Source organism: Myotis daubentonii, chromosome 10 (genome assembly GCF_963259705.1).
Source record: "Myotis daubentonii chromosome 10, mMyoDau2.1, whole genome shotgun sequence".
In the NCBI taxonomy this organism is placed as follows: domain Eukaryota; kingdom Metazoa; phylum Chordata; class Mammalia; order Chiroptera; family Vespertilionidae; genus Myotis; species Myotis daubentonii.
In genome coordinates this window covers 51,797,086-51,822,293 of record NC_081849.1, presented here as the reverse complement: position 1 = coordinate 51,822,293, position 25,208 = coordinate 51,797,086, and the positions used below count along the sequence as shown (strand labels likewise).

The 25,208-nt window shown below is 40.8% G+C and overlaps 1 protein-coding gene and 1 long non-coding RNA gene across 10 annotated transcripts in view; one reads left to right on the top strand and one right to left on the bottom strand.

Moving 5' to 3' along the window:
- Window positions 1-25,208, top strand: part of LOC132242980 (uncharacterized) — a 115,542-nt gene that overhangs the window by 63,309 nt on the left and 27,025 nt on the right. The gene's annotated exons all lie outside the window — the stretch shown is intronic.
- Window positions 15,003-25,208, bottom strand: part of UMAD1 (UBAP1-MVB12-associated (UMA) domain containing 1) — a 190,654-nt gene continuing 180,448 nt past the window's right edge. For all 6 annotated transcript variants that reach the window (XM_059712406.1, XM_059712407.1, XM_059712402.1 and 3 more), the window contains one exon: window positions 15,003-17,166. In XM_059712406.1, the coding sequence (XP_059568389.1) occupies window positions 16,909-17,166 (258 nt within the window). In that variant the 3' untranslated portion in view covers window positions 15,003-16,908. The remainder of the gene's footprint in view (window positions 17,167-25,208) is intronic.

Sequence of the window (25,208 nt, the reverse complement as noted above, 5' to 3'; positions counted from 1 at the left end):
TTTAGTTATTTTTCAGAACTGCCTGGTTATCCCTGGTAGTTTTCTGTTGCTTGCTCATTCTTTTGATTCCATACTTTGTTTCTTTAAGTACTTCATAAGCAGCTATTGTATTTCTGACAGTTCTAATATAGATGGCTTACCTCCTCATGTGCTTGATGTCTTTAATTTTGAACTAATACTTGCCTAAGGATAAATGGTGGGACTCTGATGGGATATATCGTAGGATGCTTTCTTATAGAGATTTGATTTGTTCTGAGAGGAGCTGGGGAGACTACCAATCTGGCTTAATACAGCATCTCAGGTTCAATTCCCCTTCCTTGCTGTTAACCCTAGCTTCAGTTTTTTACTGGCATTGTCTCTTAGTATAACACCAGAGGCCCAGTGCACGAAATTCATGTACTCGGCGGGGGGAGGTGGGGGAGGTCCCTCAGCTTGGGCTGTGCCCTCTTGCAGTCTGGGAACCCACAGCGAGGGGGCCTAAGCTGTCAGTCGGACATCCTTAGTGCTGCTGCGGAGGCGGGAGAGGCTCCCGCCACCGCTGCTGCACTTGTCAGCCATGAACCCGGCTTCTGGCTGAACAGCACTCCCCCTGTGGGAGCACACTGACCACCAGGGGGCAGCTCCTGTGTTGAGTGGGATTGGGCTAAAACCGGCTCTTCGACAACCCCCAAGGCGTCCCGGATTGCGAGAGAGACTAGGAGATGACTAGAAACCATGTTTTATATCCAGTTCAGTAGTCTTTTCAATAAATCTATTTTTAGGTCTGATTTTAAGACATATTATATTAAATTGAACCTGTAATTGTTTGTATTATAACAAGGTCTGTAGTTTTATTTTATGTCTATTGATACCAGTGTGTGTGTGTGTGTGTGTATTCCATATATAATTACATATATACAGAAATAAATCCAAGCCTATTTAAAACTATTATAAATACAATTGAACATATAGACTGGCATGACTATGAAGAAGATAGCTTGTGATCACTAAAGGGGACTACAGAATCCTAAGTTTGTCTTTATCTAAAAGTATGGCTTTTAAAATCAAAATAATTGTACACATAGGACATTTGTTTTTACTTATGCACAAAAGCAGGTAATTTCTGGTAAAAAAATTTATAATGACCTGGATTAGCTTTTAAATCTCTTCATTGAGTAAACTCATAGGTTAAAATGATAAATTATGAGAATACTCCAATGAAGAGAAAATGTGGGATTCCTTGTGGGCAGTGCTCTTCAATAGTCTTCAGGAAATCTGTCAACATAAACAGTCACTAGCTAGTGCAGAATTAATACCATCATTCAGGGAGAGCAAGGGGGGGAACTATACACAGTCCGTAGAGGAGTCATTTTGTGTTAGGGGAGCCTGCTCTCAGAGAACCTGGGAGAACCTGCTGACACACCAGCATTCCAAAGAAGTTATGAATAGCTGATAGAAGCAACTTTAGCATTTCGTACATTCAGTCTGATATTCTATTGCATTAGTTTTGTTCAGGAGAAGTATTTTTAAAGTTAAAATAATTGGGTTAATGTCCTAAACTTCATTTTTAGATATTTTGAATGTCAGGATGGAGAGAGATGTTTCTTAACGTTCTTTTTAGATGTCATGGCCATATAAACCATTATATACCCCTTTCTAAAAGTTTTCATAGATTTGTTTTCCTTAGGGGCATTTTAGTGTCTTTAATTTTTATTTCCATGTTAGCACTCCAAGGGAAGATGATGTACTTACAAGTTGTTTTTCTCCTTGGCTTTCTCTCCCATTCAGGTTTTGATCTCTACCTCCATTCCCCAACCTCCAACCCCCCAAAACCTGTGGCATATAGTTCTATTTGTCAGATAGTTTATTTGATGGGATTGCAAACTCTTTAAAAATCTGTTCTGCTACAATTGTTCACAGCATGGTCCACATCTGCGACTACTCTTGAAAAACACCAACAGATGAAGATATTTATGAATTTTATGGGTGAGGATTAAGGTGTAGAGCTTGGAGTGGCAGAGCCTGTATCACCTCTAAAATAGTATGAGACACTCAGTCCATTTAGAGGGCAGGGAACATGGAAGGAGGAAGGTGGTTTCAACAGGCCCAGTCTGTAACTAGCATTCTCAGAGTCAATTTGTAACTTTCAGTTCATGATTATTCGTTCATTGGATTGCTCAGGACCTTCGTTTCTTTTCAACTTCTATCTTTTCTATAATAACATGGAATGTTATAGTACCTGAATTTCAATTATTTATATTACACATACTTTCAAATCTGCTATAAAGTTTAAGAATGAAATCACTGGTATCTTTCATTGCCCTGAAATTTCCCACAAAGCCATCCCCTCTGGGGCTGGTCTCTGTGTCTGGGTGTGAATGGGTCCCCATCACATTACCTGCCCCTAGAGGGCTGTAAAATGAGATACTATCAGCTTAAACATTCTTTGCACTCTAAGTTGTCTTATAGTATTATTTTTATTTTTCAGTGGTAATAATAGTTTCACTTGATAAGGAAATCAGCCAATTCTGAGTGACTTAGTGGGAGAAGTTGGTGTCTAAGAGTACAATAGATTGTTTCTAATTGTGTGAAGAGATGTCCTAATTAAGTCTCCTGATTCCGAGTCAGAAGTTAGGGCAGTGAAAGAGGCTCGTGACACCCGCAGCCCAGCGAGGAGCAGCAGGGGACAGCTGGCATGGTCTCAGGAGAGCCAGCTTACTCATTATTTCAGTGTTTGTGAGAGTGAACACCTTCCAAGTGAAAATTAATTTCCCTTTTGGATTACTTATGGCATTATTTTTAATGCTGAAGTTTTCCACATCATCCTTGGCCACAATTATTTTTCCCAGAATGACTGAGATGGAAAAAAAGTACATGGTTATTTCTAACAGCACATAAAAGGAGATTTTGAGAGAGTTTATTCTCCGTGATTTCCTTGTAGACATTCTTAATAATGATCTTTCTTTAAAGGTAAACTAAATACATAACAGTGTTTAGTGATATGTATTAAAATGAAAGTTAAGTGTTTTATTGGGAGAAGGGGCCGAAGCTATCCTCAGAACATCCATGGAATAAAAAATTCTGTCTAAAAAATTCTATTTCTGTCTAAAAAATGCCAAACAAAACCCAAAGCTTGCTAATCAAGGATAAGATCATTCTGGACTTGCCTGAAGTCCTGCTCATCTATGTTACATCTGTCACCCAAAACTGGCCTGTTAGTGAATGGCAGGGACAAAGGGCCTTTCTTAACCTATCCAGCTGCTCCCACTGCTGCCAGGGCATCTCTGGGCTATGCCTAGCGTCCAGGAGGCAAGCCAGAGGAGCATGAAATCAGCCCCAGTTTCCGCTTCCCCCTCTTCCCGCTCCCCGACCCCACCCAGGCCTGGCATTCCGAGGGGCTGGAGGAGCTTCTGAGGCCTGTCCAGGTCCCTCCGCCAGCTCTGCACATGGGCAGCCCCTGGACAGGAGCATGTCCCAAGCTGCCAAACATTCGGTGTCACTTCCTCACCCTGAGCTTTTAGCTGACTATCCAAGCAGGAAGCATTTGGGGGGAATTCTTCTGTCACTTCCTTAGGAGGGCTTACTGGATGGGTTTTTCATGTCCTTACTAAGAGCTGTATTTACAGTAAGTTCCATAAGTTATGAAATAACTTTGGTAGATAAAATGCACTATAAACATGATAGTAAAGGGTGAAAAAAACTCATATTTCAACTTTAGTACTATGAATGTTGTGTATGAATGAGTTGTTCCTTAAAAAGCATTCTGAGGAAAGAGATTCATCTTAAAAATAAGGCAGCCTGGCTTTGGCCAGGTGGCTCCGTTGGTTGGAGCATCGTCCTGTACATCAGAAACGTTGTGGGTTTGATTGCCCTTCAAGGCACATACCTAGGTTACAGGTTCGATCCCCAGTGGGAGTGCATATAGGAGGCAACCAATTGATGTTTGTTTCTCTCTCTCTCTCTCTCTCTCTCTCTCTCTCTCTCTCTCTCTCTCTCTCTCTCTCTCTCTCTCATTAATAAAAACATATCCTCAGGTGAGGACTTTCAAAACAACAAAAAAAGGCCAACTGAAGCCAGAGTACATTGAGGGAAGTTGTGGGGATCTAAGAAGTGGCGGTGAAATCCTTGTTTAGGTACAGTGAGATCACATTTTTTTTTTACTTCTCTGTGTATGTTTTAGGTTAGATGAGAAAGTGCAACTTAGGCAAGTAAATAGATTTTCATTCTCTGCAAATAAGGTCCTTCCCCCCTTTTAAATTGAGAACCAGCAGGCAAAGAGCATTGTCACTGGAAACATCCTCAGCTACTTCAGATAGACAAGCCTGGAAGGCTCTATATTTAAGTTGAGATCTACTTAAGCTCAGGGAAATAGTGAGTTTGGGTTACACTGACTGAGAATAATTAAATGTTAGTGAGGCATTTAACTGTACGTTGCTATATGTATTTCTTTAGCCCTAGCTCTACATGTGACTTTCTTTAGTGTTTAGAATATAGAGTGTAGGTTTATTTTATTATGTGAATTTTAATTAAACAGAATGTTCTTAGTGGCAATTTAGTAGGGGCGTGAGGACAGCTTTTGTTTTTTCCTGATACAAGAAAATGATTAGACTGATGTCATCCCTTCCATTTCTTCTTCCCACCTTGAACATGGAATTGCAGAGTTGTAATATTGTTGATGTTCACTCTTTGCACCTAATGTTTCATTCACAAAGGTACAAAACAAAAGCCCCATGTAGTGGCTGCTATGGCTAGTACCAGGGAAAGTGCTGTTCTCTCAGGGAGAAAAAACACACAAAACTTCCACCTCCCAAAAGCAGGCATAGTCCAGAGAGGTAAAAGGTCTGTGCATAGCAGAGGAGCACCAACTTCTTTACCTGGTGGGAGATACATAATTGGGAGAGGATCTGGTGTCTGGAGGGTGCGTATACTGAGAACACACTGAAATAAGGAGGAGGAAGGGTACTAACCCTCTGCTGACAGTGGTGACAGCAAATCTTACACTGTCTTCGAAGATCTTTTAGATGAGTGTGGCTGGTCAGTCATTTACGACTGACAACTGGGTACATTTCTAAGGAAGCAGGCCCAGGTTGAAGGATACAGCCTCTGCTGTCCTCCAGCACAACCAGAGCAGCAGGCCCAGGGGTCTCCCACCTGGAGGGTGTGATAGATTGCACTGGGAAATGAGGCTTTTAGCACAATCTACATGCAAAGAGATATGGTGCCTCCAGTCTATCTCCAGGAACACTGGAAAAGCCTGAATGGAAATAACCTGCACCCAGGAGACATTGCTTTGCTTAACGAGGGTTTGATTCCTACAGTCACTCTCTGATAGGTGTACAAAGCCAAGTGTAGAACCTTACAGTCACTTAAAAATACTGGGGTGGTGCACCTAAGATAAGTAGAGATAGTTTCAGCAGATAGTCTTTCAGTTAGGGGGGAAAGAGAAAGGAACTATCGATCCTCAGTACTCATTTAACACAATGTTTTAATCAAGATTAGGACGATAAAAAAGCTTAAGAACTTCCTTTCATGTTTAGTTCTGGAGACTATTTTTGCTAAAAAGCTTGTCTCATGAAAGATTTTATTACTTCTTGATGTTTTATAGTGTTTCCAAGTTGTTATTCAGACAAAAGAAATACAGAATTGTGTTAACCAATAAAACAGGGATTTTTTTCTTTTACTTTTTTTTATAGACTAAATGAATATTTTAAGAGATTGGCTACTATTGTTTCCCCTTTTACTGAAAATATTGTATATCTTTGCACCTAGGGGGAAGGGAGTACCCATAAAAATGAGGAACTTTAGAGGTTGCAATAATTAATGTGACCACAGTGGTTATAAATTTGATTGGCTAATTTTGTATAAAATCATAATCTATTAGAAAAATTAAACAGTTGAATTCATTCAGTAAACTGGTTACTAAATGAATGGATCAGTTAAAGAATAGTTTAGAACCTGCTTTGATTGCATGAAAAAAAAATCAGCATGATGGTCAGTTAATTATTTGTTTTCCCTCAAAAGTAAAATGATCCTTCAAAAATGTAGACCACTATTAAAAGGGTTAATATTTCTAAATCCTTCAGTAAGGTTAGGTTACACAAAAACAACATGTCATAACCCCATTAAAACATCAGGCATTCAATTTGTATGGTATATATTTAAATCTATACAAATCCATGATTTAAAAAGAGCCATGTAATTGAATTAGCATTAGTCAATGTTGATTTATTAGAAGGCAGAAGAAAGTCCCCTCTATTGTACATTAAGGAAAACCAAAAAAAAAAATAATAATAAAGCTCAAGTCACAATGGATAGATTCATAGTCACTTATATCCCCCAAATTTAATCTAAAGACATAATCACCACTGTCTAAAAGGTTATAATAAGTACAAAATATTTCTATTGTATTAGTACTGATACAGTGTAACCAAACAAAAGGTACATTTCTACTTTTAAAAAATTTAAGAAGCTAACTTATTTAGGATACAAGCTAAGTTTGGGGTCATTTAAGTAATTTAAGGTTGTCTAACGGCTTCCAACACAGACTCAAGGGCAAATTCTAATGTAGATGGGACAAGAGCCTTATACATTTCCTTGAATCAATGGTGAGTCAATTATTTGTCCTTTCAACACACTTGTACTGAGCCCACACTATGTGGTATCATGTTAAGCATGGAAATTTAGGGATCCAGTCACAGAGTTCTGAAGTAGACAAGTAAATAGTTACAGTACTGTGGGTCCAGAGCCTTGAAAGAGGGGCACACAAGATGCTGGAGGAACATGGAAGGACAACCAGTCCAGCTTAGGAGGAATACGGAAAGGCTTCCCAGAGGAGGTGGCACCTGAATGAAACCTTGTAAAAGAATTCAGCCACGGATTGGGTCACTTGAGGTAGCTGGAATGAACCCAGCTTCTGTAGTGTACATAATACTTAAAAAAAAAAAAAGTCTCTTCCATCACAGTGTGTTTTGCAAGGATAGGTTTATTGTTTAGCCGATTTTGTGAGCTCCATTCTGCCCTTTTTTTGATGTTTTATGCAACTTGACTACTAATGATGAATAAGAACAGTCTGAACGCATTGTTGCTGCCTAGGTGTACTGTGGTGTGGTTTTGCACTTACAGAGGCATTCAGATGCTCTAGATGTAAATGCTCGTGCAAAGCTTCTGACTGCTTTTAGTCTCCGCCGTGGTTTCCCGTCTGCAGGGCTGGTTTGACACTGGAGAGGATTGAAACGCTTCATATTGTGATCCTAAGTTTTATATTCACGATATTTCCTAAAATAGATCTTAGTAAGTGCTCTGTGACTAGAGAAATCACATAAACAACGATAAAAAGGAAAAGAAGGGAAGGTCAGGGCATTCCAGGCAAAAAGAACAGACTGTAAGAATGGTGAGAAGGTACGGCATGTTCAGTAGGGCCCTGCCCAGCAGGGCAAGAACACGGAGGACGGGAGCAGGAATATCACCAGGTGAGGCCAGGGCGGCACATGGGCGCCCCCCTTGGCCTTAAGGCCCTTCAATTCTCCAGAAGATACTAGAAAGTTTTTGAAGATTTTAAACTGTTTTTAAACAAGTTCCTTCTGGCTTTAGCATAGAGAATGGATGGGATGGGGGGCAAAACTGGATGCAGGGACGTCCCTTAGGAGAAATGAGAAAGACCTGGACTGAAGTAAGGGCAGTAGGTATGGAGACGGAAGCACACATTTAAGAGACAAGCCTTGAAAGATACACAGTTAATCAAAGTTTATCATCCGTTGAGCATGGAGGTGAGTATGAAGGAAGAATGGCTAGACTCCTGGGTTTGCTGCTTGGGTAATCCAGGGCTTCAAATGACAGGGCCAGGACTTGAAACATGAGGGAAGGATGGCTGTCAGCAGTACGCCAGCAAAGGAGGTGCTGCCTTCCCCTTACCTCTGGGCTCAGGTTGACAGATGCTGATTGAACCAGGTCAGGTTATGTGTCTGTCCCTTGCCATTCAGGAATAGTAACAATAATACACTATTTCCCATCAGGGCCAGCGGAACTCCCACAAGAGAAGCGGAGCAACAAGGGGGATGGGGGAATAAGAAAAGTGTGGAGCAAATAAAAACAGCAGCTACCCCAGTTTGTGATAGAAACTCAGAGAAGAGTCAAGTGAGATGTCTCAGAGCTAATGATGAACATGGACATGGAACTTGAGTGAGTTCTGGATGTCAAAAGTGGCAGATAGGAATGAATAGGACTGTACAGGGAGAAGACAGAAAGGGGAGGAGAGCCAGAGATGGAATTTGGGACACACCAACATTTTAAGAATGGGAAAAGAAGTCCCCAACAGCCTGAGATGGGATGAAGCTGAGAAAGGCAGTCACAGCAGTCAAGGGTGAAACAATCTCAGCAGTGGAATTAGTTGGCGGTGGCTCCTGCATGGACCTGTTCAGTGGAGGTTCTAACCAGGGACGGGAAGTCAGATTACAGTAGGTGGAGGAGTGAATGGAAAGTAAGGAAGTGGAGACACAAATATAGACCACTCTCTCCAGAAGCTTGATTCTAGCCCTGGCCAGTGTGGCCGAGTGGTTAGAGTGTCACTACATGCACTGAGGGCCACGGGTTCGATTCCCAGTCAAGAGCACAAGAGCATGTACCTGGGTTGCAGGTTTGATCCCCAGTCAATGTGTCTCTTTCATCTCTCACTCTCTCTGCTTTCTCTCTCTCTCTCCCCCCCCTCCCCCCTCTCCTCCCTTTCTCCTCCTCTCCCTCTTTCTTCTTTGCCCTCCTTTCCTTCCACCCAATCTAAAAATAATTAATGGGGAAAATACCCTCAGGTGAGGATTAACAAAACAAACAAAACAAAACAAAAAACAAAAGGAGGATGATGAGGAGGAGATTAACTCTAAAGAGAAGGGGAAGTTTATAGCTGGAGTTGGCGGGGAAATAGCTACATGTGTATATGACAGGGAAGAGAACTGCGGAGTAGGAAATGTAAGGATGCAGAAGGGTACTAAAAGAAACATGCACTGCTGCTCCTAGGGGGAAAAAGTGTTTTTTTCTAAAGCAAGGTCATTTCAAATACCCACATGTGCTTGAAGGAAAGCATATGAAAAAGGAAAACAGCTTTTCAAGGACAGGTCAGATAGGATTAATAAATTCTGGCACAGGAATATGTGCAAATATAACTAAGAACACACAAGGGACACTTGGCAGCTAGATGGAGCTTTAAATGAGTTCGTCCACAGGACCAAAATACACTGTATTGTCTAGAATCCGTTCTTACTCATCCTGAGGACATACATAGTCATTATGGACAGAGGAAAACACAACCTGAAAAACATGGAGAATACCCAAAACAGACCAAAGACACAATTTGTAGAGGCTTGGTAAACTAAGCAGTATTTTCAGCTGAGTAAACACCACATGACAACTGGGGGATCTTACTGGGGCCCGAAAAACTACCAGTCTTGAAATTCTATTCCTTTGCTTTGGGGAAGTCTCCTTTATAGATAACTTAATGATTTATTTCATCTGTTCACTCATTCAGTCAACAAGTCCTGGTGGAGGATTTGTTATGTGCCAAGAACAAGCGGGATAGAACATTAATAAGAGCATAGATCCTTCGGTGAAATGGAGTGGTGGCTATACTCTCAAAACACATATTCAATGTACCTTTGTCTTTGTAACAGAATATACAAAGGAAAACCTGTCCACAGTCTTCTTGGCTGGAGGAATAGAGAGAGCATACAGTGAAAAAACATGGCAGGGCACATGGGCTTTACAAGGTGGAGGAACATTGGCCTAGAGCTGTGGTCGGCAAACTGTGGCTCATGAGCCACATGCGGCTCTTTGGCCCCTTGAGTGTGGCCACGAAGTTTCGATCGCACTGTACGTGCGCGCCCGCACGTGGTATTTTGTGGAAGAGCCACACTCAAGGGGCCGCAGTTTGCCGACCATTGGCCTAGGGATTCAAGCATTTTTCCTTAGAGATTCGTTAAGAAGAAATATAAAAATTCCTTTCTCCCGCATTAAATTAAATTTCTAAATTCAGGCTGTGAAGTAGGCACAACAAGGAGGAATTCTAAATTTAATTACAGAAGTACAGGCATATTTTTAAAATTCAATTTACTTTTGGCTCTTTATAGATCTTACCCGTATCATCCTGTCCTCTTAATCATATTCATTTCTACTGCTGCCCATATCCTTGGGGTCAGGAACCTCTAGTACCTACGTGAGGTAGGAACTTCCAGATCTGCCTTATAAACAGAAGCTAAGTCGCTTGCAAGAGGAAGAGGAAAGCTGAGTGTTACTGCTCTCCGCTGCGTTAGCTGATGGTTATGGCTGGTATAGCGTGAGATAGAAAACTAGATAGTCTGTCCCATGCTCAGAAATACATTCTGATAAACACAAATTCTCGTGTAGATCCAAAGCAAGGAGGAGGCTGGAGAGAACGTACAGAGAATGAGTATTTAGGCTTTATCTGAGACCAACTGCCTGTTTGTTGTTCAGCATCCATTTATTTCTGTTTGGTCCTGAGAAGGCCTATTCAGATGGCTGAGCTAACAACGCCACCCAGCATGTTAGTGTGCAGTGTACCCTGTAGGTGTAAAACCTTGGCTTTGTTTTGCCCTTGTTCATGAACAAAAGCTCCTTTTTTGTTAGCCTCCCAAATGTTCCTTGCCATTATGAAGAAATACATTAATTTTGAAACAAAATAAATTATGTACATTTTTGAAAAACAGAAGAAAAACCATACACATAAATACACATATGCACACTGAAACTGACGTTACCCTGTTCCTTCTTCTATATTTCTGAGTTATAGTCAACACCTGTGGCCACACAAGGGGCAGACTTCACAGCTGCAAACCCCAGATGTCAGACACTGGATTCTACGTCCCTGGCAGCAGTCCCAAGTGGGACGACGTCTCCTTAACTGACCTCTAAAATGGTCTATTGTCTGCTTCCCTCCCTGGCCTGGGTTGTAACTAACAAGCTGTCTGTAGGCTGGTTTGGAGTTAGCCTACTGATGGGTTGTTCTGGATGCAATTATCCTTTGCCTTACCTTTGATTGTAAGGAATTTTTGCCTTTGTAGGGGTGAAAGTTGTACTGGGGAAATTCTTGACAAAGAACTATATTCAGGTTTCTCCCAAGGATAAAATACACTATTTACTTTGATTGTTTCCCCACCCCAAATGAAATTGGATGACATCAAGTTTGATTTAGCATACAGTTGAGTTTTGGTTAATCAGAAGTACAAAGAGTTTCTTGGGGGCACTTCTCCCCTCCGAAAGAAGGCTGAGTTTCCTTATGCTGCTTCTTAAAGCTACTTCTTAAAGGAGAAAATGAAACATTTCTCCTCTTAGAATCTTAAGGAGCTACAACTTTGTTTTTGCTATTACTAAAGAAAGTCATCTCCTGTTGAGAAAAGCTCTGTGTATCATCAGTTATCTTGGTTCTTTAAAGAGGAAAATTATTATGTTAGAACCCTGCCTCTTCACCACTTGAAGAATAACATTATGGGTAAGATGCAATTGTTGTGGGAATGAGGTAGGAAAAGGCCAAGCATCTGAGAGGACTTTACCTACAGTGCAACACTTGTGGCCCCAAAGGGAAGGTCTGTTTTGAATACAGTTATAGTCATGACAAGTTATAAAGAAATGTACCTGATATTTATAGGAAGATTAACTCTGAGGAAATCATAGAATACTAGAGGCCGAGTGCACGAATTCGTGCACCCGTGGGGTCCCTCAGCCTGGCCTGTGCCCTCTTGCAGTCCGAAGAGGCAGGCAGCCAGAGAGGAGCCCAGGCCAGGTGCAGCGCCGCTCCCGTCCATCCTGGCCCCGCTGCTCCTGCCAACACCACTCTCGGTAGCATGCTGCCACAGAGGCAGGGGAGGCTCGTGCTGCTGCCGCTGCGCACACCAGCCGCGAGCCCGCTGTTTGGCGCGCCTCAGTCAGCTGAGCGATACTCCTGCTGTGGGAATGCACTGACCAACAGGGGTCAGGTCCTGCATTGAGTGTCTGCCCCCTGGTGGCCACTGTGCATCATAACAACAGGTCTAACGGTCATTCGGTTGCTTAGGCTTTTATATTTAGAGATATTATCACATCCAATTTCAAATGGTATTCATATGCACCAGGTAAATCGTTCCAAATTTCCTTTAACTTTCTAACCATGTAAACAAATCTCTTGGCCACCAAGAGATATGCTTTAGATTTGGAATCCCAATATAAATAAACTAATAATTAAATGGGAGAAAAGAGACACATCTCATACAGAAGAATTTCAAATAATTTATATGTCTACTAACCCCTCAAGAATGTGGAGTATAATTCCCTACCACTTAACTGTGGGCTATGCTTTTCGATTGAATAACAACGAGTAGTGTATAAAAAGGGGAAGGGCGGAGTTACTGGACAGTGGAGAGACCTGGCAAACACTACCTTGGCCACTGGATACAGGTTAACATCAGCAATGAGGTCATGTTGACAGCATGTACCTTGGATATGATACGATCTCATTGAAGGGCAGTTCACCTTTGTAATATTTGCCCCAAAACCCATAACCATAGTCTAACCATGTGAAAACATTAGATAAATCACAGTTGAGGGACATTCCACAAAATATCTGACAAGACTCCAGGAACTGTTACAGTCACTAAAAATAATAATAATAATAATACATAAATAAAAGTCTGAGATTGTCACAGACAAAAGGAGCCTAAGAATGACTAAGTATAATGTATTATACCAGATGGATGCTGGAAGAAAAAAAGGACATTAGAAGAAAAGTGTGAAATTGGAACGAGGGTGGATTTTAGTTAATAGTAATGTCCCAATGTTGGTTCCTTAGTTGTAGCAAATAGGAGAAACTAGATGAGAGGTATTCAAGAATGCTGCACTATTTTTGTAATTTTTCTGTAATATAAAATTATTCTAATATTACAATTTTATTTAAATTAAAAAATGATGATTAACATTGAGATATCAAGTTTAACAGAGTCCTATGCTTTAATCAATACATCCTTCTTTTTCACCCACACCTATCCACCAAACCAGTGGTCGGCAAACTGCGGCTCATGAGCCACATGGGGCTCTTTGGCCCCTTGAGTGTGGCTCTTCCACAAAATACCACGTGCGGGCGCACATGTACAGTGCGATTGAAACTTCATGGCCCATGCGCAGAAGTCGGTATTTTGTGGAAGAGCCACAAGGGGCCACAGAGCCGCATGTGGCTCACGAGCCGCAGTTTGCCGACCACTGCACCAAACCATATGGCATCAAGAGTCATTTCCCTGACACATAGGAATACTTTACCTTTCAGGACCCTATAGTATGAATGGAGTCAGACCAATTTGAGAGTTTTAGATTTCCCAATAATATTTAGGTCATGGCCTTAGTAATATGACACAGTACTCCAAAGATAATGTCCACAAGCCTGTATTTCTCAATAGCTTTAAAAGATGCTACATCCTTCCGCCATCTATCCAATACACTAAAATTTCCTGTGAATGTTATTAATGACACAATTAATAGGACGATGCATTAATTTCAAAGGTAGCACATTCTTTGCTAGATTACAAAGGGCAATATTCATTTACTGATCAATTGTTGTCAGGAGAGGTAATGGGATAATGTCTGATGGGCCACTGTTTTAGAATAAGGATGAGATTATTTCTTTTCTACTCCCTATTTTTCCTTTATAATTATGAAAAATTAGGTTTTTCAGAATTTTAGATATTTTTTATACTGTTTTCAATTTATCATTTTACTTTGAGAAAGAGGAAGGAAGTGTTGGTGTCAGTGAATGTTTAAAAAAATGTGGGGTTTCTTGTTAACAAGAAACGTACTTTTATTAACATTTAATGATATAATTTTAAAAGTTAATTAACTAGAATAATAAATTGTCAGGATTGCCTCTCCAATTCTGTTTTTAGGAAAGGATGCAAATGCCATTTCTAAAAAGCTGGGGGGAAAAATACATGCAACTTCCTGCATATATTTTAGGGATAAAAATAGGATTCAGTAAGATCACTTGTACATTCCATACTTACAGTACTTTATAATGATCACTTGTTAAGGGGGAGAGGAAGTAAAAACCATGCTGCTTGATAATAGGAGAAAAAAAGTGTTCCCTAAGGAACTCTTAGCGAAGGAGCTGCAGAAGAGTCAACTAACATACTTGAGGAATAGTTTTCACTGTGAGGTAGTGCTTAATATGGAGAGTAATAATGGGTGCGAGGGAGATGCAATGAACGGAGCAGCTATTTTTTACATTACCCTTTAAAAAGTTCAGTTAATTCATATTTTGCATTTCATTAGACCTTAGTATATGTGTGGTTAGTACTGAGAATTATAACTGTTCCCTTTCCTGGAACACTGATAATGTGTCCAGCTTTGTACTGCCAGGCCTTTGACATGCACCATCTAAAAGCACAACCCTGCAAGGTGCATACAATTACTGTTTAACAGGCAAGGGAACCAAGGACACCAGAAGTTAGGAGACTGACTCAAGGGCCCACAGCTTGTAAACGAGGGAGCCACTATAAACTGCCTGCCTCAAGTGCCTGAACCCTATCCCACCACAGCATACAGCTTTCTTACAAGTTATATACCTTTATTAACACTATTCAAATAAATGTGTCTCAATAATGAGTTGACTTAAGTCATTTAACCTTTCTAGGCTTCAAGTTTCTCTTGGGTTAGATGGAGTTGACTTCTGTTTTCCTCCAGTTTTAAAAAAGGAACATGATTTGTATAAAGATGAGAACATTAAAATGGCCATTTCCACATGTTTTTATTAATAATGGGTTATTAGCACTGAGCTTATTAAATCTTGTGATGGGATCTTTCTAGAGATGTTCATGTGATTTATCTCAAATCCTTCAGTCCTGCCAGAATTAGTGAGTGATCTTACCATTTTCAATGTTATTCCTTAAGACTGACATGTCAGAGGAAACTTCATACTTTTCTCTGCAGTATACAAACTATTTACTTAAATATTTGTTTCCTAAAGAATCAATGACTTTCAGACATGAATAATGCGAAGAAAATCAGTTTTTGGATCTGAAATTAATCAAAATATCAGTTTATTTTTATTCATACTTATTCAAATATAACAAATTTTTTAACAAATGAAAATATATATAAGCATATTTATAATACGATAGACATAAATATAAATAAAATGTGTAAGTATTTGAGACAAAGTTTAATACGTATATTAGTAAATTGATGGCATGCTTACATTTAGCTTTAAGACATATTAACATGGATATTAAAAAGGATGGGCTTTCACAAAATCTGCTATAAAATGTTCACATTTGTGTTAGTAATAAGTCATATTTCTTAGACTGATGTTTTAAGAAAACTATGTCAAGATCTAATTTAACCATTTACCTCATATGGTAACATTATTTGTAAATGACACATTTTTTTTCAATGGAAATGCTCCTTTATCTTTTAAATAACATAGCATTTTTTATCAAGAACATGCCACATTTATTAAACAAACATGCACAACACATTAAAATTTGAATAATTTATGTACCTTTATGCACAGTGTTCAGTTTTGCTATAGCACTCTATCTTTGTGAAAAATATTCTAAATGTTTGGCACAGAATAAATTGTACTATTCAGAACTAATGTGATTAAAATTTTACATGGCACAGAAAACGCTCTATCACAGTTTACCTCTTCCTTTGCAGTTTATTGACCAATGGCCGTTCTTTTCTGTTTTAGTTGGAATAAATAATGGATATCCAATAGCTAAAAGTCATATCTAGGTGTTTTGCCTATACCAGTGATGGCGAACCTTTTGAGCTTGGCGTGTCAGGATTTTGAAAAACCCTAACTTAACACTGGTGCTGTGTCACATATAGAAATTTTTTGATATTTGCAACCATAGTAAAACAAAGATTTATATTTTTGATATTTATTTCACATATTTAAATGCCATTTAACAGAGAAAAATCAACCAAAAAAATGAGTTCGCGGGTCACCTATGACACGCATGTCATAGGTTCGCCATCACTGGCCTAGACTCTAATTAGAAATGAGTTGACTTCAGTTTTTCTAGCAGTAAAGCATTTCCATTTGTATTATGGCCAATAAGTTTCTAACTAAGGGTGTTAGCGATAATGTATCATTATGAGATGTTTTTCTTTGGGAGGCAGAGGTTGAAAGGAAATGCGGATCTCTTCCTGAACTGGGGCCCTGTGTGGTCAGGCGCATCGACGCCCTCTGAGGCAGAAGCAGGGAGAGTTCTTGGGGAAGCTGGTGAGGGAGCACACTCGGTAGAAGCATCCAGGCAAAAACAAAGGCAGGAACACACTCAAGGTGCAAAGGACTGCCATGGGTGTAAGGAAACGGAATGCATCACTCAGAGAAATAGCAGCCAGAGCATTCTGATACTAGCAAAATCCCCCTGCTTTTTAGGAAAAGTTTTCCATTTCCACATCGGTGTCTATATCCAGAATGAAGAAATTAAGCTAACTGGCACAATTTTTTTGTCCCCTGAACTCATTCATAGACACAGGAAGAAGAAAGAGAATAATATGAACTCAAGCTTCCTCTAAACCAGAGAAGAGCATTCACACTCCCTCTCAGGGCAGACTTCAGACTTGTGGTAACCAAGGAAAATGCCATCGCTCTTTTTCACAGTTCTGCTAAGATCAACTTGAGGTGTTATATTTTGAGAGCCTGGTTGAAGGAATCTACTCCTTTCATAAAACTATGATTACCTAATTTTTATATTTATTATTTGGCAGAAAGGAAGTAGAACTTAAGCTCAATTTTTATACAAATGTACTTTATTCTGAAAAACAGAGCAATGAACATACTTTATGATCCTTGCTTTTCTGAGGGCATTTAGACAGTGAAATGGCAAAGAACATCAAACACGTTAAATACAATGGCAAAACTTTTGTTTTAAAGCTGTTAAGGTACAAATATAAAAGCTATGAATCACAGAGCACTGAATTTTCAAGAGTAAAATCATACCAAAACCGTGATAAGTTTTCGCCGATGTCACAGGTGAGCAGGTGGTCTGGAAGGTCACTGATGGTGCCCTGCACGGCCAGCACGTGCGGGGCCAACGTGAAGGGCACGTCGCTCAGAAGCTCGGCCATGAACGAGCTGCTTTCCAGAGGCTGGCCTGCCTTGGTTTCCGCCCCGGGGCCTGCCACAGTCACAGTGGATGAGTTTTCTGTGCCAGTCTAAAAATACACATACATTCAAATCATTCAGACCTATGGCCTCGGGGGTTCAGTAATGGTAAATGTGGCATGAATGTAGCAAAATGGAGAAATGGGGGAACATGTAAGTATTCCCAGATCAGAATGTAGCTATTTGCTTTACTTGTACATAGAGCTCTACTAGCTTTAAAATGGATCCTAAACCCTACTCTTTCCACCCATGACCCCCTCTTGCTATTTCTCTAGCCCAGTAATGTCTACAAAGTCTGTCTGCTCTGCCAAACGTGGTGTATGCTTTCAGGGCCTACAGAATTGCCAGATTTCCTGTGAAACCATATATCAACACAGTCCAAAGTGACCCTGCCCACTTCCGAATGATTATGGAGCGAACTGCCTAGGATAATATTTCGCATTTCCTATATATGTGTCCTTTCCAGTTGCTGTTTCACATGCATATGTCTTATCCCCAACTAGAGTTGAGGGTCCTTGAGAGCAGCAATCTAGTTGACATGTCTTTGTACTCTCTGCCTTGCATACTCGATTGTCTTATTCTAATACCTACCTGAGAGTTTACTTCTAACGTGTGTCATGCTTATTGACTGACTGACTGACTTTCATAGGAACTAACATGTTACTTAAGTTATTAAGATATAAAGAGTTAGTAAACGATGTATACAGTAGTTTACTAAAAAACCTGCAGTAGGGTGTTCATAGCAGCATTCTATGCAAGCCCCCAAAGTGGAAACTAAGTCTCCATCAATAGTACAATGGATAAATTGAAGTATATTTACAGCAATAAGAATGAACCACCTGCCACTAAAAGTGGCTGAAACCGAAATAAAACCAGTTTAGGCAAAAATTTACTCTCCCACCACCACCTGGTCTCACACAGAATAAAACTCTGAAGTCTCTACAGAGGCCTACAAGGCCCTGGCGGGCTGGCCCCAGCGCCTCACTGCCTCCTTGCTGCTGCTCCTGTGCACCCAGCCTGCTTCTGCCCCAGGCCTGTGCTTTCTAGTCCCGCTACCCAGGAGGTTCTGCTGCCAAATATCCATCGGGCCCCTTCTCCCACCTCCTTCCAAGTGCTGGTGCAAATGCCACCTTCTCAACAAGGCTTTCCTGACCGTCTTATTTAAACTGTGTCCTGCCCCCTCCTCTCCCCTCCAACACTCCCTATCTCCCTCCCCTGCTCTTTTACCCTACATGGCCCTTAGCACCTTGTTCTATGTCATATATTTTATCCTCATTATAATCCATCAGAAATGTAAGGGGCTCCCTGCTGTATCCCAAAATGCCCAGACCAGTGCCTAGCGCTCAGTAAATATTTATTGGTTGGATGGGAGCAGACAAGATTTTGCCTGCGTGGGGTTTACATTATCAGGTTAAAATGCTGATAAATTCCTTATCTCTAAGTCTAGAGAAGAATGATTTTCTGTTTAAGAAATAATTTTGAAAAACTTTTTATGGAAGTGTAAAGTACATACAGAAAGGGTACATTAAAAGTTTACAGTTTGCTAATTTTAACCAACTCAGACACCTGTGAGCACCCAGAGCAAGGGACAGAAATGACAGCCCCCGCCCCGCCCCCCCCCCCCCGCTTTCTGTCACCATCCTGACTGCTAACAGCATAGATTGGTTTACCTATTTTTGTATTTAAATGAAGGTAATCCTATAGTATGAACTCTTGTTTCTGGCTTCTATATAGGAGATTCGTCCATATTGTTGCATGGGATAAAAAGAGCATATCGTCACAAAGGAGGTACATTCAGCCTGATGACTTAACAGGATCACTTTGGTTGCCGTACTGACAGTAGGTAGTGGGGTCTGGCGGCCAGGAAAGGAAGTAGCAGGGAAAGAGAGATGACTGCATTGTGGATTAGGGTTGTGATAATCAAGGCAAGATGAACCGTTGGATTTTGGATAGACTTTGAGGATAAGGCCAACAGGATTTACGGATGAAAAGGATGTGGGGTATGAGAGCAGAGTGGAGTCGGGATGAAGTCAGAGTTTTTGGCCTAAGCAGGAAGACCAAGAGTCCTGTTTTGGTCATTCCAGGTGCCTACCAGGCATCCAAGTGGAGCTGCTAATAGGCAGGAGGTATAATGCAAGTTGGAACTGGGGGGGAAGATCTGGTAGAGAAAGTCTTCTTGGTGCATGTTTAAAAGGGTATGGTCAGGCCCAGCCCAAGTGGTTCAGTGGTTGCACGTTGACCTACGAACCAGGAGGTCATGGTTCAATTCCAGGTCAGATCACATACCCGGGTTGCGGATATACAGGAGGCAGCTGATCAATGGTTGTCTCTCATCATTAATGTTTCTCTCTTTCCCTCTCCCTTTCTCTGTGAAATCAATAAAAATACATTTTTTTTAAAAAAAAAAGGGTATGGTTGGAAAGAAAAGTGAAGACAAATATGAGAACAGACAGTTTTTTCAAAACATTGTGCCAAAAATGGGAAAAGAGATGTGGGACATGAGCTGGGAAGGAATGTGGGGTCGGTGAGGTTTCTCTTGATCTTATTTTCTGGTTTCTAAATTGGGAGAATAATTAGTCCATAGGCTAATGAGAAGGTCATAAGAAAGGAAAAGGTAATGGAGATTCTGCAGAGGAGGAATTGCTATCTCATAGGCACCCGCAACACAGAGCAGAGGTCCGCAAGATTTATCTGAAGTTACCAAACACTTCCCTATCCCATGGTCTTATACCTTGTGTGAAAAACAGAGTGCTTTCTTAGGATTGCAAACAGAACAAAATTAAGTGCACTCTGTGATGACAATTATTAGAAAGGGCCATTGTGCAGTGGACAGAACCTGCCTACTGAAACCTAACTGGGACTTAAATATCACTGAGTAATGATGCCACAGTTCCAGCCTCTCTAAAGGGCTTCCCCATACACAGTGTCAAGATTGAGTATGCACAGGGCTTTGGTTACCTTGGAGCAGCATGGCTGAGCGTTTAAGAGCACAGGGCCCACAGTCAGACAGCGTGGGTGTAAACCCAAGGTCTCCTGCAAATGGCCTTGGGCAAGGTATTTAACTTATTTGTGCCTCAGTTTCCTTAACTGTATAATGAGATCAATAATAATGCCTATTTCATAGGACTGTTATGAGGATTAAATAATGTTCGTGAGTAGAACAGTGCTTACCACATGTTACAGCTTTCAAATGTTAGCTCCCACTTGAAGTCTTGGATCCACTCATCTCTTTTGTTTTTGGCATTCATTGGTGGTTTGAATAATCTTACCACCTTCTTTATATCCTGCCTTCTCTCTAATCTCAGGTGCAAATGTTCCCTGGGTCTGTTAATCTCATCCTATACTTGAACTTTCTTCTTCTTCCTGTATACAGAACATTCTCCAGTTTCATTAGCCAAATCACCTCCCTTCTTAAACAAAAGTATCCCTGAAACCTCACCTTCTCCACTAAAGCACTCTGCTGTCTAAACACACAACTTCTAAGGTTTAACTCGCAGCAGCAATATTTACTTATTTGTTCATGCATTTATTAATCTTCTTCCTTTTCTCTTACAAATCATTCTTCCAGAACATAATTGAGGACAAGGCTATGTCTGTCTGTCTGTCTATCTATCTATCTAAGCCAGGGGTCCTCAAATTTTTTAAACAGGGGGCCAGTTCACTGTCCCTCAGACCGTTGGAGGGCGGGACTATAGTTTAAAAAAAAAACTATGAACAAATTCCTATGTACACTGCACATATCTTATTTTGAAGTAAAAAAACAAAACGGGAACAAATACAATATTTGTATTTGCATGTGGCCCGCGGGCCGTAGTTTGAGGACCCCTGCTCTAAGCCTAAGTGACCAGCCGACCTGCCGACTGGCCGGTAGCTATAACATGCACTGACCACCAGGGGGCAGACACTCAACGCAGGAGCGGAAACTATAGGCATGGAAACATGGAACATACTGATGAATCTCAGAGGGAAGTGGGGAGGGCAGGGTGGGAGCAGATTAACTAAAGATCTTATATGCATACTAGAGGCCTGGTGCATGAATCTGTGGGGTCCCTTGGCCTGGCCTGTGGGGATGGGGCTGAAAACAGCTTATCAACATCCCCCAAGGGATCCTGGATTTCGAGGGCGCAGGCCAGGCCGAGGGAGGTGAATGAATCCGTGCACCAGGCCTCTAGTATCTAGAATAGTGATGGCGAACCTATGACATGCATGTCAGAGGTGACACGCAAACTCATGTTTTGGTTGATTTTTCTTTGTTAAATGGCATTTAAATATATAAAATAAATATCAAAAATATAAATCTTTGTTTTACTATGGTTGCAAATATCAAAAAATTTCTATGTGACACGGCACCAGAGTTAAGTTAGAGTTTTTCAAAATGCTGACACGCCGAGCTCAAAAGGTTCGCCATCACTGATCTAGAATAATAGGGGAATTGAGATGTGGTTTCCTGTTCCAGTTCTCCTTGATAAAACAGCCATATGACCAGAGGGGGTCACTTCATCCACCTGGGCCTTAGTCCTCTACTCTGTAATGTGAGTGGTGAGGGGCAAAAAATGTTGATGGCAGCCACTAGCATATGTTGAACACTTACTTTGTGCGAGGGTCCATCTAGGCTGTTTAAGTGTATTCCGTCATTTAAGTTTCATAGCTTCGTGGGGTGTGCACTATTAGTCCCATGTTAAAAACAAGAGGACACTGGGGCACAGAAAGGTTAAGGAAGCTGTTCCAGGTTACACAGCTCGTCTGTGGTAAGACTGAGAATCAAACCCAGTGACCTATGAAGCTCTAAGACATGTTACCTGCACACTTCTATGCTCTGGAGAGGTTGGCGGACTGGATGAACAAAGCCTTGAGAATTCAGGAAACAGCATTAGAGAATATGACCATTCCTACATAGCATACCTTGGCTTAAATGAGAAGAAAAACAGAAGAAAGGACAGAAACTCATTAAGGAGACATATCTTAGACTGAAGGAGGATAGAAAAGCAACTGTAATTTAATAGAGATTTATCCCTGGAAATGAATCTACCAGTTTTCAGGGAGGGTAACACCATGGACAGTGAAACAAGACAGTCTATGACTGGTCATTGTTTAAAGGGAGAAAAGGAAGGTATATGGGCAGACACTGCAGTGTTCTTTTCTGCCTTTGAATATGTTTGAAAACCTTCCATAATCAAAAGTTTCCAAAAATTAAACTGACTTTAACAAGTCCGTGGACAAAGTGCCGCCCCCAGCGCCTCCTAGAAGGGCCTGGCTCAGCTGTGGGGCATGCACTGCCCCAGCACCCACCTCCCGACAATTGGCTGGAGTGCACTGTTACAGTCTCCACGGAGCCTGCCTGCCCTCTTGGCAGCAGGGTGAGTGCCATGATGCAGCTGCTGCTGGCATGCTGAGAGCTGGAAAGGGAGAAATTATCAGGCAAAGCAAGAGCAAGTCACAAAGAGAATGTGAGTCAACATTCAAGGACCCCACACCCAGTAACCCTGATCACCAAGTCTCTAGCTTGGCAGCCAGTGGGAGCAGAGGTGGGGGCTGAGTGCTGAGACAGGTGCCTGGCTCCCTTGCAGAAAGCAGCCCTCTCTCTTAGACACAAAGTCTTCCAATTTTTTTATTTGCATAACAAAATGGGTCTTTAAAAGGAAGAAAGAGTATGTTAACCACAAAAGAGCAAGAAGAAAAGAATCAATTAACCTTATGGTTAATAGCCAGATTTTTAAAAATTACTTCAAATATATTCATAAAACATGTTAATTATTTTTATGAGTAATCCTGCTCACAGAAATGCTGCTATGATAATGTTCCTGAGTATAATTTCCTTCATATAATCTAGCTCTAATATTTCTGTTTCAAATGAGTGTTTGCCCTTACATGGTTTAAATATGTGTATGCCATGTCAGAATGGCTTTTTTTAATCGTAAGGAAAATAAATTTCCTTATCAATATTATTGCAACGAGAAAAATTTATAATTAACTGTTTTCATGTTTGTATAAAAATCAAATTTTGTTCATCAGTTAACCTGTTACAAAATGGACTGGCCAAGTTTATCTGGTTACTCGCATTCTGTTATCCATGTCTCAAATAATTCGAAGAGCTTTACAGACACTATTCCTCCCATAATTTCAGAGGGGCTGTAAAATCTGAGGTTGAATCTGTGAAATCTCTGAGTTTAGAAAAGGCACATTCTAAGAATAAAGGGCACATAAAACAGTTCATTGAAGTCACATCCCTGAGGCAGCAGCAGGTCAGTGGCATCCCTGTGAGCCTCACTCTTGGGTGTATAAAGCAAGGAAATGCAGTTTTAAGAACAGACAATTTCCTTTTTCCTGGCACAAAAGCCCCAATAACCACCATGAAATCTGTGAAGGGCCGCCAAATTTGCAAACCCACTAACAATTTGGAAACCTCATCTACTTGGCCATATCTGACTAACATATGAATATTTTATTAATAGGAACATCACCTATAGTTGGCAAACATCACCTATAGTTGGCATCTTTTATAACATCCTGCTTTTTTCTCCTGCATCCCATGCCTCAGATAAGTAGAGATGACATAGTATCCTATAAAAGCAAATTTTTAAAGCATTAAAATGTAGAAACCAGCCTAACCAAAACAGTAATAGTACCTAATAACAGAACACAAAAGCAGGTATAAAACACCCATCGACCATATTCAATGGACATGCAAAGATGGTAGCTATATCAAGCATATTTTTAGGAAATGCATCGTAGTAAGAAGAGCTATGCCTTTAAATTCTAATGTCTATAGATAAAAGACATGTTCCTCTGGACAGCAGCCTGAACAGGCAACACTGTCACTTTATCTCCCCAGATAACTATCCATTCTATTCTGGCTTCAGCTGGTATCTGCTTGCATTACATCAGCTTCTTGATGGGGGAGGGCTGGGGTACAAATCTGAGTCAGAAGCATCAGGGGACCAGAGGAAAAGGTGATATAAGCAATGGCACAATTAAAGCAGTCCTCAGGCTTATTTTTCCTAAGGAGCTGGTCCCTAATAAATGTCTGGCTAGCTGAGAAAAGCCAGAGGACTTACACCTACGTAAGTCCCGAGCAATAGTCTCCTTTCGCTTGTGAGAAATTATGTTGCAATGGTAGAGACTTTCTGATTTTTCTGCAAATCCTCACTACCCAGAACTGTAGTTTGTATACGTAACAAGTGCTCACTTGATAGTTATGGCAATGAATCTGTTCCCCTCGTTTCTCAGATACTCTAGGCACCCCAGACTTGATTTTTAAATTGAGGGGTTAGGCCAAAGAAATGAAGAAAAGCCCAGAACACTTTACCACCAGTAGAGATAAATCAGTGGGAGGAAGCTGAATTCATGGAAAATCTACGTGTTCCATGTAACCTGGGCTCCAAATACCAGGATGCTATACATTTAATTAGCAAACTAAGAGGCTAGGTTAGCAAGTAGAGGGTTTCCTTATTCCTTTAACTTTCTGATCTGGGACATCATTTCACTTTAAATTTTGGCTCATGGCTGTTGTTTTTTGGTTTTTTTTTGTTTTTTTCCAATGTTGGTTCCCTTTCCTCTTCTTTTCCCCTCAGTATTTCCATCTCCCTGTGCTGCCTGCTTCTCCAGTCTTTCTTAAAAAAGAAAAAAAAAATAGTTCTGACTTCCTCTTTTCAGAACTCCAGCTGAATGGATGCAAGTGAAGAAGGGGAAGGAAGGGCTGGCACTTGCTTCTGTAATCTGTTCATCCTTCTTGGAAACGTGGCTGGACTGAAGCCGGAAAATCTGTACCAGCCGACTGGAGTGGTGGAGCGGTGGAAAGAGGGAAGAGAGCATTTTAGGAAAGGAACCAGCAAGAAACAGTGTTCAATGTGGGATCCTGTTTACGCTAGTTTTGAAAAAACAAAAGGCTATTGCAGTGATTTTCTTTAAAAGAAATTTTTTTAAATTAGTTTATAGAAGTTTTTGATCCCTCCCCTTAAGCTGACCAGAAATCTCCTATTTTCCCAGCAGGCATCCCCCCTTCTTCACAGAGAATATTTCACACCTTCTCTTCTCTATCCCTACATGACCACTTTCTCCTTGCTGTCAGCAGGTGCGCTTGCCTCCTACTTGA